The sequence below is a fragment of the Dendroctonus ponderosae genome, unplaced genomic scaffold, assembly GCF_020466585.1.
Source record: "Dendroctonus ponderosae isolate FM_Combo_2020 unplaced genomic scaffold, Dpon_F_20191213v2 Dpon_F_20191213_5, whole genome shotgun sequence".
Classification (NCBI taxonomy): Eukaryota; Metazoa; Arthropoda; class Insecta; order Coleoptera; family Curculionidae; genus Dendroctonus; species Dendroctonus ponderosae.
The window spans coordinates 628,130-644,741 of record NW_026018715.1 but is presented as its reverse complement, the minus strand read 5'-3'; the positions used below and the strand labels follow the sequence as shown (position 1 = coordinate 644,741).

The 16,612-nt window shown below is 37.1% G+C and overlaps 1 protein-coding gene across 5 annotated transcripts in view; it reads right to left on the bottom strand.

Annotated features, from left to right (window-relative positions):
- Positions 1–2,576: 2,576 nt before the first annotated feature.
- Positions 2,577–16,612, bottom strand: part of LOC109545057 (chromodomain-helicase-DNA-binding protein Mi-2 homolog) — a 47,063-nt gene continuing 33,027 nt past the window's right edge. For all 5 annotated transcript variants that reach the window (XM_019915540.2, XM_019915543.2, XM_019915541.2 and 2 more), the window contains 11 exons: positions 16,413–16,546; positions 16,194–16,353; positions 14,074–14,352; positions 13,890–14,020; positions 13,576–13,837; positions 11,112–11,249; positions 9,817–10,013; positions 7,767–7,884; positions 7,499–7,661; positions 7,239–7,436; positions 2,577–3,028 (listed from right to left, as the gene is read on the bottom strand). In XM_019915540.2, the coding sequence (XP_019771099.2) occupies positions 2,898–3,028; positions 7,239–7,436; positions 7,499–7,661; positions 7,767–7,884; positions 9,817–10,013; positions 11,112–11,249; positions 13,576–13,837; positions 13,890–14,020; positions 14,074–14,352; positions 16,194–16,353; positions 16,413–16,546 (1,911 nt within the window). In that variant the 3' untranslated portion in view covers positions 2,577–2,897. The remainder of the gene's footprint in view (positions 3,029–7,238; positions 7,437–7,498; positions 7,662–7,766; positions 7,885–9,816; positions 10,014–11,111; positions 11,250–13,575; positions 13,838–13,889; positions 14,021–14,073; positions 14,353–16,193; positions 16,354–16,412; positions 16,547–16,612) is intronic.

The window sequence follows — 16,612 nt, the reverse complement described above, 5'->3', positions numbered from 1 at the left end:
CGTTTAACTACTGGATCTCCTGTCGTATTTATGCGGCCCGGCCGTGTGAGCTTGTGCATGAGGAGTGGGCGGGGCTTCAATTGTTTTGGAGTGGGCGGGGTTTCAATCCTTTATCAGCACCAGGCGTCTACAGAGTTTCATGCAGTTGTGGCAGAGTAAATATCGGCACCACAAAACGTAGTGTAAACACTTTAATAGGAAAAAAGAAATTACGGCACTCAGTCAAAATGAATAAGTGGAATAGTGATCAATTAGTCAATTTTTGATTTGCTTATGAAATGTTTATGAAAATATGAGTATTACGAAGTATTAACATAAGATGCAAAGATCACACGAATAAAATGAAGAGATACCGCGTTCGAAAAATTGTTGAATTATTTGTAAGACATGGAAGACGTTAAAAATTAAAGTAGAAACAATTAAAACAGTACACCAGCAAGTATTAAATAAAATTTAAAAATCATAGAAAAGTAGAAGCGGTATAGATGACTTAAAAATGAAAGAAAAAAAGGCCCAGACACGAACTCGCCCACCAGGGCAACAGGTAGCAAACGGTGTAAGTTGTAAGTGTGCTAATAACGTATATGTTTGTAGTAAGTAGCATGCATGTATAAGTAAGGGCGTTAAATTAATAAGATGCCCATGCTAGTAAGCAGCTAGTATGCATTCTTAGAGAGGAATTCAACTTTTAAAGGATAACTTCCTAAAACTCGTAGTACAAAAGGGGGTTTTTTAGTTGGTAACCATCCAACACTACCTAGGGTTCGGAACAACTTAAAAATTTAACTTTTGGTTAATTTGAAAATGTGTAGGCACAAACACTACAGCAAGTTTACTGGCGCACAGCACTTTCCGCGATTAAACTTAAACACTTAAACACCAAATGTAAACTAGTGGTGAGGAAAAAGTAACTAATCGGTATTCGAGTACTCGTTACTCATCAGTATCCGAAGTAACGAATACCGAACCAAGCTACCAAACGAGTATTCAAGTAATCAGTAATCGTTGTCGGAAAATCAAGTCACCCATTTTCTAACCTTCGACTTCAAAACCCAATATTCTACTACTCGTACTCGTTCAGACTATCTAAACTATAATCAATACCATGACCCGCACCGATACGGATGGATACCGAAAGTCGCGTTTGATTTTCAACGTCGGTCGATGATTCTAATCAGTAAAAAAAGGGTTGCACGCTGCCGCATGGTAAACTTCAATTATATTTTTACATTTACATTTATAATATAATATGTAACATGATAATTGTAACTTATTTCAAAACTGCATATTTGTAAAAAGACGTTATTAAAATTGATAATTGTAGCACTGTATTACTACTGTACCAAAATGTATGTATGGATGTGTGGCATCTTGTTTCACATAGTTAAATGACTTGCTTTCAAAAAGACAATTTATTTAGATACTGTCGGTATTAACAACCGTGGTGGTTCAAAACGTCTGCGGACAATATCTACAATAACAATAGAGAGTACAATAGGGAATCAATTAACAACTGGCTTAAAAATGGATAAAAATGGTCTGATTATTTAGTCTTAGACGTAAACATACCTATTTATTACGGAAATAATAAATTCAAGGGTTGGATAKGGTTTGTATGACTAAAGTGTGCGTGTAACAAATCTGAAGGGCACTATTAAMATAARTTCTCACACCACTAATGTAAACGAACATTAAAGTGGGTAGTTGTCATGCCTTGTAAGGCTGCATTCTGTYCTCTGTAGCGCCACAGCGGCCTCCCTGCTTATCCACAGGGTTAGGTAAGTTAGGAGGATGTTTAATGCTATGCTCGTAGTCTTCATTGTGCCGATCATCGCTAGGCAGACCCGCAAGTTTCCGGGATATGCACGCTTTATCCACCGTAGGTGTTGCRCCTCAGTCTAAGGTCACGCCTAAGTACTWRACTTCACACTAGTGAGGGTAAGAGGCCTTCCGTACAGCCGTGGTGTCCTATAATCCTTTATTTTTCTTCTCCTTGTGGCGGTTTTGCCGGGATTAACTSAAAATCCGGCATCGGTGCACCATTTCTCTATTATTCTACATGCAACCTGCATTCTCTCGCAGACGACCTCCAAAAACTTCCCCTTAACGAGGACTAGGCTGTCGTCCTCGTAGGTCCTCCCATCTAACCGCCCCAGAAGCTCCTCCATAACCAGACACTAGGGGCGGGGGAAAGACAGCCCCCCAGGTAGGCGCTGGCAGTCCTATTTGTTGGGACAGACCTTGACGTCCTAGCCACCAGTGCCGCCGTTGCCTGGGAAGTGTTTGGCTACGAGAAGTTACAGGGTCTCCTTTTTTGTTTCAGCCCAGGTGACATCTTCCTCCTAGTATCATGCATCTTCATCTAGTACACCTCAACGCTGCACTTCTGTCGGCCTGTCGACGGTAATTGAAGGTGCGGACTGTATCCGCACAAGGCAGATGTAGAGGGTGGCCGAAAAAAAATTCTTGGAGCAATTTTGATAATAAAAGTAAAATAAAAACGATTATGGATATATCAATCAAGTGGCACGTTAATATAAGCAGGAAAAATTAGGGGTTTACAAATAGGCGTTTGATTTCCGGAAGTTATTTTTATTACGATTAAACCAAATAGAGCCTAGAAAAGTACAGATACAAAAATGCATATAAAGAAATTTTCACAAAAATAAACTAAAATTCTTATAACTGCACAAAAAAATAATTTATACTAAATTAAGTCTACAACTTTATAATGTACTAACATCCAGAGCAGTAGATTTTGAGGCTTATTGGAGCATTGTACGAATTAAATATATCGTTGCAGATTCAAATCTGTAATAAGCATCCAAATATCATGTCAGTTTTACCACAGAATACACAACGATTCTATTTTAAACGCAAATTTCTTATGTATTGATTTAGGAAGGAAATCCACTCGGTGGCTGCCCTGGAACTGAATATTGTGGCCTGAAGCTCGAGAAGTTTGCAGCCGCAAAACCGGCTAAAGCGCCTGCGTTAAAACCAGGTGGAAATTGGCTCATTACTTGAGCTGCAATAAACAGAAAATTATTAATTCATTAATCATGAAGTATACATATATGAATCACATAATACATAAGAAGTGGAATTTTGCTCAACACGCTCAGGGGGAGCATTCAGGAGGCTGATTGCAAGGTAAATCAAATTTGGCGTTCCCTCTTTTAAGGGTATACACGCACTATGCGGGTATCCGGTTGATCGAGTGCAATTAAAATGTTTCTTATTTTACGGAACAACACGATTTCTATCCATATTTTCATTTTTCTTCAAGAATCATTTCTTCTCTTTCAACAGTCCTAACTTGCCCCGGTCCTGAATCCGCATAATCATTTTTAACCGTGGAACCCTGAACACGCGGCTTCATGGCACGCCTCTAGGCCTGGGTAACACTGTGTTGAGTTGTGCTTTTGAGTTGGTTCCGCTGTGTGAGTTATCGCGCCTCACTGCACCGCACCTCGAATTGCGCTTGAGGCGGAATAATTCTTGAAATCCGAACTATTAAAGGATATTTTTAATTAGTTGAAATTTCGTTGGTTTCTATCATCGCTCGGAAATTGACCAACAGTTTCATTTGTAAGTGATTTCTTCGCGGTTTTTTTGTTCAATCAATAATTTTAGAAAAACAAAATTAATTCGGTTAGTAATTTTAGTTCTGCGTTGTGCATTAATCACTGCAGCTGAGTGAAATTCAGACAAATATAAATGGCTTTAAATTTAAAATTAAATTAGTGAAAGATTGGCGCTTGGAGTGTTTTTCGTTAAGTTGGAACGTGAAATTTTCCTTTGGAAATATTGCCATGCGAACAGGCACTTTCTACAAAAATGTCAACAATAAACACACTGAAATCGACCTGCCACGCAAGAGCAGAGCAATAAAACATCGAAATTAATTGATTAAATAATTTAATTTCTGTACATTCTGTACTTCGGTGTATTTTTTGGAAAAGGTGTACCAATATTCAGTTTGTTACCGATAGTGGACGAAATCGGTCGATAGTCCTTTGTGTCGTGTGAATCACGTTCTTAGATGGGAAATATAGAATCATTGAGGCCCTTATGGCAAGTGCGGTATGGTGAACTTTTTAAGGATTAATGGGTAGAAAATGGAGGATGGGGCGACAGCTTGGAGAAAGCTGGTAAGAATGATCTCCAATCTATACGCCTTTTAGCTTAAACTGAATTTAGTTTTCCGACAGGACACGAAAGTATAATGGATTATTTATATATCAATCTTAGCTTTGCTGATTTCAAACAAATTTGTCTTTGGACCGATTTCCTGTTGTATTAAACACATTTTCTTCTTTCTTTCCAGGCTGCACTATGCAGAATGAAAAAGGCGACTTTTTCTACTACTCGGTTAGCACGATTTTCAAGCAAAAAAGGCCAGAAAATCGCGAGCTTTTACTCATTAGCCGAATGCGGTTCTGTTCTATGATTACAGCCGGTTATGAGTTCATTCGTTCCTTAAATTCGCATTCGAATCGAGGCAAAAACTATCTCAGTTTAGAGTGTTTTTTGTGCCAAGACATTTCAGTTGCATCGTTTACAGCCTCAATAGATGAAAAAAGCGGCCCAAATAAACTGCCAGGTGTGTCATACACACACCGGTTTTGAACCGTGGACCAAATCCATTGTCTTAGGACTCAGGCAATTGTTAGGAGTTGGCGCAGTGCTGCGTAAATGGCTTGGTGTGCCAACCCAATCCCATCGACGCTGTAACTCACCTCGGCAGAGGGAAAACGCTTTTTTTTAGTCTTCAAATTTTTTACGTTTTTAAGAAATTGGAAAATTTTCAAAAGTTTTGAGTAACCTAATTTTCTAGTTACAGTAAAGTCCGCCTATAATAAACCCGGTTATAGTGAACTTTCGGTTAAAACGAACTTTTTTCCTTTAATTGAAACGTCATCCATAAAGACCAACGTATTTTTTTACTGGTTATAACAAACCCGTTTACAACAAACTTCCGGACATAACAATCACTTTTTAGGATAGTTGTATATTCACTTTCCGTTTATAACAAACTTCCACGCTCAGCAACACGAATCGTGCGGAGTTGTTTATATTAGTGAGCGCGAGAAACAGGCAGTGACTTGTTTTTTGCCGCGTTATATATGTATTGGAGAGTCTGCCGGTGTGAACATGAATGTGGTCAATGATTGGTACATAATGTATGGCCCACCATCCGAGACAGTTATGAATACAAAGATATTTTTAATGCTGACGAAATGGGCCTATTTTATAAACTAACGCCCGACACAGCACTAAAATTTGTTGGTAAGAAATGTGCTGGCGGCAAGTTATTTGAAGTACGCCTTACAGTTTTGGTGGCGGCAAACATGTCGGGAACAGAAAAAAGAAAGTTATTGGTGAGTCAGCTCATCCTAGATGTTTCAAAAACAAGAGTAAATAAGTAAACTACAAAGCAAACGGCAAAGCTTGGACAAGTTCTCTAATCATATCTGGGAGTCATTTTGTGATCTTGAAAACTACATAAATAACATCTATTTTTGCAGCAGAAATGTACATACAAAAATTACAGACTTTATGAAGTAGATTTCAAATTGAATTTTGTTTATCTTTTTGTGTTCTTTTTAGTCATATCTACTAACTTCTACCACTCTATGTAAAAATAACGAAATAAAATACACCACGTGTTTTTGTATTATTATTCGCTTCTAGCGAACTCCGGATATAACATACCAGCTTTAGTTCATTTCTCAAGTTCGTTATATCCGGACTCAACTGTATTTTGATTGAAGAGAATTCCAGTTTTGACTTGCTGTTTCTCAGTTCATGCAAATTTAACTTGAAATTTGAGAAATACCGAAAAAGAATACGCAGTTCAGTAAAGATAAACCGAGAAAAAAATTAATTGAAAAAATTTCCAACTCCCAAAAACCAAATTTTCAAAATTTTTTCTATTTTATTTTTTCAGATAAAAAAAATTAATCTCAAAGTTTGAAAGCCGAATTTTCACAGCTAGCAAACGAACTGTATTTTGAACAATTTAGCAGTTTTTACACCGAAAATTAGCAAATAATGTTTTACATCATTTTTCAAGTTTCTCAAACATTTTTGAGAAACCCAACTTGCTAGACGGTAAACCAACTATTTGACTTTCTTCAAACTTGGTTGAAAAACATACATTTTTCAAAAATTTGACAATGAAAAGCCAAAAATCTAACAATTCAGGTGACATATCACCCGAAAGCATGAAGGAAAACTTGATTGGAACAACAATGTTTGAGAGCTTCCAGTACGTTTTCAGTTAGTAAGGGGAAGCGATTGGCCGTTCGTATAGATAGACGGATTTAAAAAAAAATCACGAAAACCCACAAATCTCCCAAGCCTCCCCAAAATATCACTCGAAAGAGAAAATCGGCTGCTTTAAGTGAAGAAAAACTCACTTGAATTGGAAATTTCTGTGAGTTTCCAGGATTTTTTGAGTTTCGAAAGTGAGGCGATTGGTGAACACGGATTTTTCAAAAATTTGCTAAGGAAAAACGAAAAATACCCAAGACTGTCCATAATATCTCTCGGAAGAGAAAATCCGCAGCTTTAAGTGAGGGAAAAGTTATTTTAATAAGAAATTTCCGGGACTGTTTTTTTTCAGTTACTAAGGTGAGGCGATTCTTCTTCGGGTGCCATGTGCCATGCTGCACGTCGGCGATCATTTGTCCATTTCATGTTCACATAATAGCTAAAGAATAAGCTAAAAATCCCACAATCCGGCTCATAATATCACTCGAAAAAGAAAATGCGCTGCACTCTATACTCTACTAAATACGCACTCTAATAGGAAATTTCTGGAAGCTTTCAGGATTTTTTCAATTACGAAGAGCTAGATTAATCTAATGTGACGATCTTTCGACTTTTTACACTCTTTAAATTGCCGGTGTCTCCTAACGGCATGAGCATTAGAAAATCCATGGAAAATACGACCTCTAAACCCGTCCCCCCAAGCCAAGCTTTAACTCATAACTGGGAGCTGACAAATCGCGTTCTATATGCCCACTTGCTCGGACTCACGCGCATCGTCCAACTCGGTCGCCGCTGTTCACGTACCCTTCACTTTAAATATATTTTTTGCATACTCTCTGCTTTCGAATCAACCTCTCTAAAGCGCATCTTGACCAATAAGCAAACAGTTCTTTGCGTCAACCGACGCAAATACTCTTGATCTATTGGCAATTATGCTGGCTGTTACAACTACTGCTTACCAGTGGTTTGACTGTTTGATGATGATGTTGCCGCGAGCCTTGATAGAATACTTCTCTCGGACATTTGCAATCTTTGAGCCACTGGCGGAATCCTCGCTAATGTAGCAGGTAGTCTAGACACGTCAGACTTCATATCACTCAACAATTCTTCCAACTGGTTTAAAACTTTGTGAAGCACAGCGTTTGCTGGTTTATTGCCTGAAAAGTAAGCAACATCATTTAGAGATAGCATGTGACGATTTAAATATTCGCTCTCTTACCGGCCAGCGATTCTTTACTCAGATGTTGATGTGATTCAGCCAGACATTCTACTTCTGCAAACCGGGCATTTAACGACATTGCTGGATGGTTTGGATCCTGGGTTAAATTTAAATATGCAGCGCGTCGTAGTTGTTCTTCAATGACGAGCGCCTGTTCTAAGAGCTGAAAAATATTTGGAAAAATATTATTTTATATAGTACACTCACATGATAATAAAAAAAAGTATTCATCTGAATAATAAAACCCATTAGATAATTTCAAATGTACCTTGAATCTTCGTGCTAGAAATTTATTCTTAATTTCTAAGAAATTTCCCTTGCCAACGTCCATTTTGAAGGGCTCGTTGATGATTGCAAACCTGGCATCCGCTTGAATATCTTGCCATCTGAAATAGTTTGAGTTTTAGAAGTAATATTTTTCCAGTGTGCAACAAAATCAGTCGGTGATGCCATACCAGGGAAATTTTCCCAAGTTTTAGGGATTTTTCTCAGGTAAAGGAAAACGGGATTTGTTATAATCATCTAGGAATTTTCTGTTCTGAAATAAACTGTTCTGTGTTATAGTTAAATGTGTAAATAATTTCAGGTAAAATCGAAAACAAATAATTAGAAAGTAAAGTTTGTAGTAAAGTAAAAAGCAAAGATTTTTTTGACCAAAAAAGATTTAAAAAGATCGCAATGGCCAATTTGTGAAGTTCTCTACCGAATAGCAACGTAGAAACCGAAAGCGTTTTTTCGATTGCCACTGATGTTAAAACAAAAAATGTAATAAATTAAGCAATGAGGCTTTGAACCATAATAATTCTAAGTCAAAATGTTGCACGTCATTGAGAAATATGGACGTTCATTTGAACTTAATAAAATCTTCAAATTTATGTAAGTAAAAACTGCCTTTAAATTTTCATAAAATAACTAATAATTTTTAAACAATAATTAATTTTAAATTGAAGCGAAATAATGAGTTCAATTCTTTTTACGTTTGTATACTTGCATAAACATTTACAGTGTAATATACCGTTTCCAGCAAACTTTTTTGTTTCACTTATAATATATATTTTGTATTTTAGTTATATTTTTTCCAAAATCTAGGGAAAACTAGGGATTCTTTAGGTGTTCATCTGGGGATTTAAATTTTTCCGATCTGGCATCACTGCGCCCGAATGCATTTTTAGGCGTTTGCGCTATGATGCCGAAACAGCTTGAAGCGTCAACACAACGCACCGGCGCAGTAAACCCATATATCCAGGGTGACTCAAAATTGGCGTCATTCCTTTTAAGGGGTTATAGGAGCTTACTTCGAGTACGAGAATTACTGGAAAAAAAATGTTTGAAAATGTCTAGAGGATGTTAACAGTTAAAAATAGATCTGTAACTTTGCTACTAAGTATTATTTTGAAATGGTCCAACCATGTTTGATTGGTAGCCTATTGGAATACTTATACATTCAAAAATAAAAATTACTACCTTTTCTTCAACTTATGAACATTTTTGATATTGAAAAGTACTCTCTACAATGTATTTATGAAAATTGAAAGCGCCAACGATGTCATTTTCAGAATCATTCAAGAATATGAAGAAGAAATAGAGGTGTTCGAGTTTTAGACATAGAAGCAAACATTGAAGATAATTGAAGCAGAGCTTTCCAGGAGTATTAAGAGCATTGCACAACAACTGACATCTCCCCAGGCAACTGTGCACACAAGGGCATATTAAATCTCCGGTCTAGCGAACACCGGTACAAATTGAGCACGAGTTAATTAACCGTATACGAGAACAGTGCACAATAACGTGATTACACGAGCACAAACTTGACTGGAGTTAATCCAGGAACCAGAAAAGAAATAATGTACGATAGTGCAAGGTTTTGCGGTCGCTAGTTACAGGCGAAACCCAGCTGAGGAGAGCTAATAGGCTTGAAACCGGTCCTGGGGGTGCCTGACTTTAGCGAACCTCGCAACTTGCACTTATCATTCTTGCGGATGATACCGACGAAATTCTTGGTTTTATGATTTCTCATTATATTTATAAGGGACAGGTTGTCATTGGTCTCATCTGGTTTTGAGACAGTACAATATTTCTCCCTGTTGCAAAAGTGCGAGTAATTCCAGTCTCTAACAAAACTGCGTTTCACTAAAAGCAGTTATGATATCGATTGTGAGAAACTTCAGAGCTATTTAAATACCGACCGGATCATAAACGCTCAACTCCTGTATAACCCCGATAAAACTAACCAATTTTAGATATGTTCTTTTTCAGTCTTCATTTGTCTACTACTCAACATATAATACCGTAAGCCAACTCGTAGCTCAATTTCATACCTTCCATATCCGTGCGTGACAATACCAGCTAGTAACCAATAATCATGTCGACGATGCCAAATCTCGTATTCGCGACCAGGAGTGGCTGCTTTCTCCTCATTGAGCCATAAAGTATGTAGTTCGGTAAATCCACCATCAGCAATGTTGAACATAAACTTCCTTTTATCGGGAGTTTCGATTATTTCCTTCTTGTCCTTCTGCAAGTAAATGTTTTTTTTATTGTAACAGTAATTCATTATTAAAAATAAAAAAATTCCTTTCGAATTGCGTTTTGAAATCTTATAGCACATTAATTACAATTATTTATTGTATTATATTAAACAAAATGACTCGTATAGAGATTAAAAAGATTTATAGTCAAATGAAGTTCAACCAATCAAAAAATCTATTCAATGGTAAATAATTAAATGTTATCAATGTGTTCTTTGTGGATTTAAGGTCGCATTTTTTTGGGGAAAACAGTTTTTTTTTATCTGTAGAAATTGTCTGCATAACTATTAATATCGGGCCGATTTGAAAATTTGATGAAAAACGTACGATCCGAATTACTGCATCCGGAAAAATTGCGATCGGTTGAAAAACTTGGAAGTTATGATGATGTTAAGGTCGAAAAGACGATTTCCCGAACAAGCTAGTTTGAATTTTTACCTCTATTAACACATTATCAAAGTAGAACATCAGATTGTTTGCAAAGTGTAAAAAAAATATTTTTTTTGGATCGTTTTGCCTTGAAATTTGGGACAAAATCGAAACAAAGTTTTCTTGTTTTTTGGTTCAAAACATTTTTTGTTTTCCTTTAAAACTATTAAGCAAAAGCATTTAATCAACCATTTGGAAAACTCGTCACCCTATCTCTCTGAAGAATTTTTAAGGTTCTTCAAAATGTCAGTTTTTCCGTTTCAGACTAAAAACCAAAAATACCGTATTTTTAAGCAATCGTTTCTACAGAAAAAGTCACATTTTTGGGAGTTGGAACGGTGCTGCGCAAATGACTTGAACCGCCAACCAAACGCACCGGCGCAGGCCTAACTGACCTGTAAGAAGTTTCTTTGAACGGGAGATTTTTCGAAATAAATAAATAATATAAATCACTCACATTTTAGTCAATTTTCTCATTAAAAAAGGAGATAGCATTTCATAAATTTTGGTTCCAAACTTTTAGAAAACATTGCGAAAGAACCTGTTTAAGAGTTCTCTCTTCAAGTGACTTAATATCTAGATTCTAAAGACCCTCAAAATATATCGACGTTATTTCGAGAAAATTTGTATTGAATAAACCTTAGAAAAATACTCACCTTATCTTCGTCTAATAGCACAATGTCGTCATCTTTCTTATCAACTATCTTTTCTTCCTTGACATCAACGTCCATTTTAACATCGCTTTCGGTTTCTTTCTTTTCATCTTGAACACCAGACTCCTCTTTTATGGCGTTCTAAAAGAACATTTGTCTATATAAACAACTGAAACTCAAAATTGCGCGATACTTTAAGCATCAAAAAACTATTTTGAATATATCTTAAAACAGATCAAGTTCACGTTCTATATATTCGTTTCCGGTACCGAGAAAATCAAATACTCGGCATTTAGAATACCGAGTGTTCGCAAAATGCGTTAAAAATTCTTTAAGGATGATTCTACGGGCTGAAATAATTCGCGAGCTCAACTACCGATCGTGGAGCTGCGAAACGTCAAATTACTCGTTGTCGAGTGACAGTTGAGACCTGTCAGACTTGTTTATTTATTGGAGTTGATGACATTTATAACGTTAAAGTTATGTAACAAAAATTCGAAACAGGAATATTTGTGTGTCTTTGAATTTAATTGCAATCGCAGCAAATCAAGTCTGGATTTCAAATGTGTCAAATTTTATAATTTACAGTAATTATTGTATTACTGTTCAATTAAGACTAAAGTTTTCTGCTGCATTCAAATGCAACATTTCAATATCCTCGATCCATTTTAATTTAGTGGTTTTAGGGCACAAAACGTTAGTTTACATTGAACAGTAATACGACTTGGATTGAGAGTGATAAACACTTTGATGTCGATTCCCTCCAATACAAAAAGGTTTTTCCAGTCGTGTCAAGAGCACATTTTTTGTCTAGTATTGTCTAATCTTTAAAACTGCATATTCTTTTTTGCGACATTTTCGGTGTCAAGTCCCCATTATTTATAATGGGGAAAATGAAATTTGGGTTTCAGGTAAAGTGCCATGTAGTGGCAACTTCGATAACGATCGATCATTTTTTTTCAGAAATTTGAGATCACGCAGCTAAAACTCTGTACCGATTTTCAACTCGGAAAATATACCGATTTAGAATTTTTGCTCATGACTTACTACTATTATTTTAGCCTGTAGAAGTACCTTTAAAAATTTCCTAACGCATTTTGCGAACACCCTGTATATTACAATAAATTATATTGGCAAGATCTATGAGCAGATACTCTTACGCAAGTTATCATGGATACGAAAAGCGAAAATTCAGCCCTTTGATGAGCAGAGTGCGAAGCATCACCGGGTACTTCCAAATCGGCACTCGGAATGTGCAAAGCTTATATACGGCGGCAATTTCACAATATCGTCAAAGAAAGACCAATGAATGAGAAAACTCAAGGTGATTTTTAGGCTTCCGAAACACGTAATATTTAGCCGATTTGAGGCGTTTTACAGGATTTACAGCTTGTCAGTTCCTTTTGCTTCGGAAATAAACTTGTTTATTAGATAAAAAATGTTTAATAGAATAGACGAAAACGCAAAGTGACTTCTAAGCTTCCGAATCGTAATTGTTAGCCGATTTGAGACATTTACAGCATTTACATATCGTCACTTCCTTTTAATAAATATCTATTTATTTTCATATACTGCGCCAATTTCATTAAAAAAACTCTGGAATGTTCGATGGTTTAAACCGTTTCTGCGAATATAATTGATGGATTTTACTACAAGATTCATGACATTTTCATGTTATGAATGAAAGTTTCAAGTGCATCTCCAAGACCGGTTTCGGCTCTCTAGAAAGAAGAGCTTATAGGCTTGAAACCGACCCTGGGGGTGCCTGAGGTTGGCAAACCTCGCAACTGGCACGATTTCTTGTTCGGATGTTACCGAAGAAATTCTTATCTTTAGTACTATTTAATCCTTTCAATTGTTTATTAATCATTTACTAACTCAGTATTGCGACCCGTCATGTTCTTTGAACCGTAAGTTGTCACATATTTTAATTTTCCCCACTAGAGATCGCACATATTGAAAACATCTAATAGTTGCAAAAATATATCTTCACCTCTTGTATTCGCATGGACGCTTTTTAATGCAGCAATTTCTTCTGTCAGGCAACATTGTTTATTAATTCCACGGATAAAAATCAACAATTAAGCATTGCTAGCTGCATCGTTGCTTTCATCAAGTGCCAGTGAAAAATACTCAAATTGTGAAGAATATATTTTCAATATGTCGAACTACTATACGTGCAGACAAACTAATATGTTCAATTTTTTTAAATTTTCCCGGATAAATTTCATTTAATTATGTTTCGCCCAAATATTTCGGAACGATCACGCGCTAAGTTTGCTGATATGTCGTAAAATTATATTGGTGCTTTGGAGGGCCGCTCAAAAAGTTGCAGAGCCGCAGGTTGCCGGCACCTGTCCTAAACGAAAAGATCTAGAAAAAGAAAATCTGTTCTAACAGATCCAAAAGTTATCAAGACCACAGCTGCATCGCTCTGCTTAGTTGTAAAATATAGAGCTGTCAATACCTCCGGTTTCAGTTCGCTTTTGACTTCGGCATCCGGTTTAACGTCTTGTTTGGTTTCCTCAGGCTCATGTTTCATGTCCTCAGTATCGACCTTCTCTTTGGCAATATCAGTTTTGTCTTCGATAGTTTTGCCTTTATCATCTTCACTGCACTCAGGCGCAGCTTCTTTCTCCTTGACCTCGTCGCTTTCCGATTTTTCTTTTTCAGATGTTTCACTAAATATTGGCGCTGGACTTGGAGCAGCACTAGTTGCAGGGGTAGCACTAAAGTTTCAAGATAATGTGAAATTTATCTTCACAGTTAATTAAAAACTACCTTGTACTCGTCGTTGCACTTTTTGGTGTATCTCCATCTCCACTGCTGGCCGGCTTGTTTTGCTCCAAAATTGCCTTTTTAATGAGCTCTGGCATACTGTAGTCTCCGTTTATATGTTCAAACTCTTGAACCTACCAGAAAATAAAAAAATAATATGTCAACACATATTCATTCACTAACCCACCTTCTTCCTAATCAAAGACATAACTCCAATCCGTGTTAAAACATGTTGTCTGCTCAGTCCTTCACGTGGTACACCATCAGCGAACGTATCGGAGTTATCGGCACCAGGCTCACATAGATGCCGCATAAATAGCGATACGTACGCCTTGAAGTTCTTTTCTGACTTTCCTCGCAAATCTCGTACTAACCATTGGGAATTAAAGGCGTCCTGCGGTGGCATTCCATAGCGCATGATTGCGTTTAAGAATGCTTTGCGTTGACGCGCGTTAAATCCTAGAACCTAAACCAGATAATATAGTCAACATATTTATTGGAAATCAAAGTGCGTAAACGAAATCATTCACTAAGCGCAAATCCTTAATAGACCACGCGATATTTAGTGTTTTATGCGGCGGTCCCACAGCAACCACTGTCATCAACTATCAACTATCACCAGCTACCACCGACTAAAATCAGGGAATCTGCAACGCTCTCACAGCAATGTTTACAAGTTTAGAAGCATATATAAAAGAAACCAAGCCGATATAATTTCTAAATCGCATGCGCCTTCTACCAATCTACCAAATTTCGAAACGGTGGTTAGCAGTGGAAGCTTTCTGTGAGACCGTTCAATGGGAATCACATATGTTGGAAATCTGCTTGATGGTCAACGGTGTTCACCGGTGGTTCTGTGGGACCGTCGCCTTACAATGTTCTTTCTTTTGACATATACATAAGGGCGAGATGTGTTTTTCGAACGACGACGTGGCAATTGTCAGATGTTCGAAAATGGATTTTTGCCCTCGTTTTAATTATGCATAAAAGCCTCAATTTTATCACTTAAAAACTGTCGTTCATGGCGCCACTCTCCGCGGGTATTTACAGACGATCGATCGACACTCCGGGAAAAAACTGGATAATTTTTAGAAGATTGCGATTTTTTCTCGCAGACTAGTGGAGACTCCCTTTCTGCGAGTATAAAGGAGCGTGGGCAGCTGGGGTGCAAAGAGAGACAAATCCAGAACCTCTTCGCAACCCCGTCTTTGACGAGAGAAGCGCACCTAAGTAAATCAGACTCCGGCTGATTCCAGGCTTTTTACACGTTCTAGATTAAATTTTTTAACTTTTCATCGTTCGTGTGCTGAACTTTTGTTTTTGACCAAACCACGGGTGGCAACCAGACTTAACTAGTCGAAGTGCCTGATTTTGTTATCAAAGGGTATAATAAGTCGTAGTTACTTTAACCGCCTCCGGTATTTCGAATTTACTGTTACTGTGGACAATTTTTGCGAAAATTTTTAATTCCCGACTTTCCACTCCTGTTGCCACTCAACCTAGTCTTCCTATCTTAGGTGATCTTGTCGTTTGAGACCGTCCGAAATTTTGGTTTTTTTCCCTTAAAGAGCACTTGAAATTAAGCAGTTTCAGCGAAAATCATGGATAGTCCATAAATATTAAGCCCAAAAACACTTACAAACTTTTTAAATTTGCTGTTCCAAAACTACTTATTTAAGCACGAAAATGTCAATAAATGTTCTTTAAAGTAAAACAAGAAAAAACAAAAAAATCAGAGTGACTCAAACGACTCGATCACCCCTATCTTAAGTGCGCTAAGAAATTCGGTGATCCCTGACCAACTCCTTCAGACCGTCGACTTTATTGTCAGTTTATAATTTACACCATTTTTCACACCAAGTTTTCCGGGCTTATAAGCCGTGGTGGATTGGAATTATTTCTTGACGGATCGCTCACATCGGCCATCATTCTCCATCTCCAGGGCCATTGTATCATTTATCGTAAACGCCCTCTCCAAGTGTCTCAGTTCCCTTTAAGTTCATTTGGGTCGCGAATTATCTCCGTTCATTTGGCAAAGGTTTGAATAGATATTATGGATAAATTATTATGGAAATTGCGGAATTTTTTTAAATAACTGGTGCATTGCCCTATGGATGCATTCGTTATAACGATTCATCTACTTAGACACAACGTTCACCAAATAATTTGAGCCTTGAAGAAGACCCCAATAAAGGTCTAAACGCCGGCAAATAATTAAATAGTGACGTTTTCATCATTGTCCCACACCTGCTACTTTCAGCTTAATTTTCCAATTGGGACGCAGAAAATTTACATGCTAATACATACCTCGATATTGCCACCTACTCTTGCTAATAGTGGCGGTAACGGTCTATCTCTTTCATCTTTTCTCTCCATGCGTCTTCTACTTCTTCGGTTAATATCTCCTTCATTCTTTTCGTCGAAATCGTCATCTTCTTCATCTTTATCCGATCCACCAGAAAAGTCACTAAAATAATACAACAGAAAAATGTACTACATACTTCAATTCTCAAGCTTATTAACTACCTATTGTAGTCCGACAAATTTTCTTGCCATGTGCTGTCATCTCGAGTTTCTGTTGTCATGCCACCATCATTATAGTTAACTTGTTTTCGCACACGTTTCCCTTTTCCTAAAGTTCGGGCGATGTCTTCTTGTTGCTAAAAAATAAAACATAAATAGACAAATATTTCAGACGTTAGCAAATCAAGCAAGAATTGAATTAC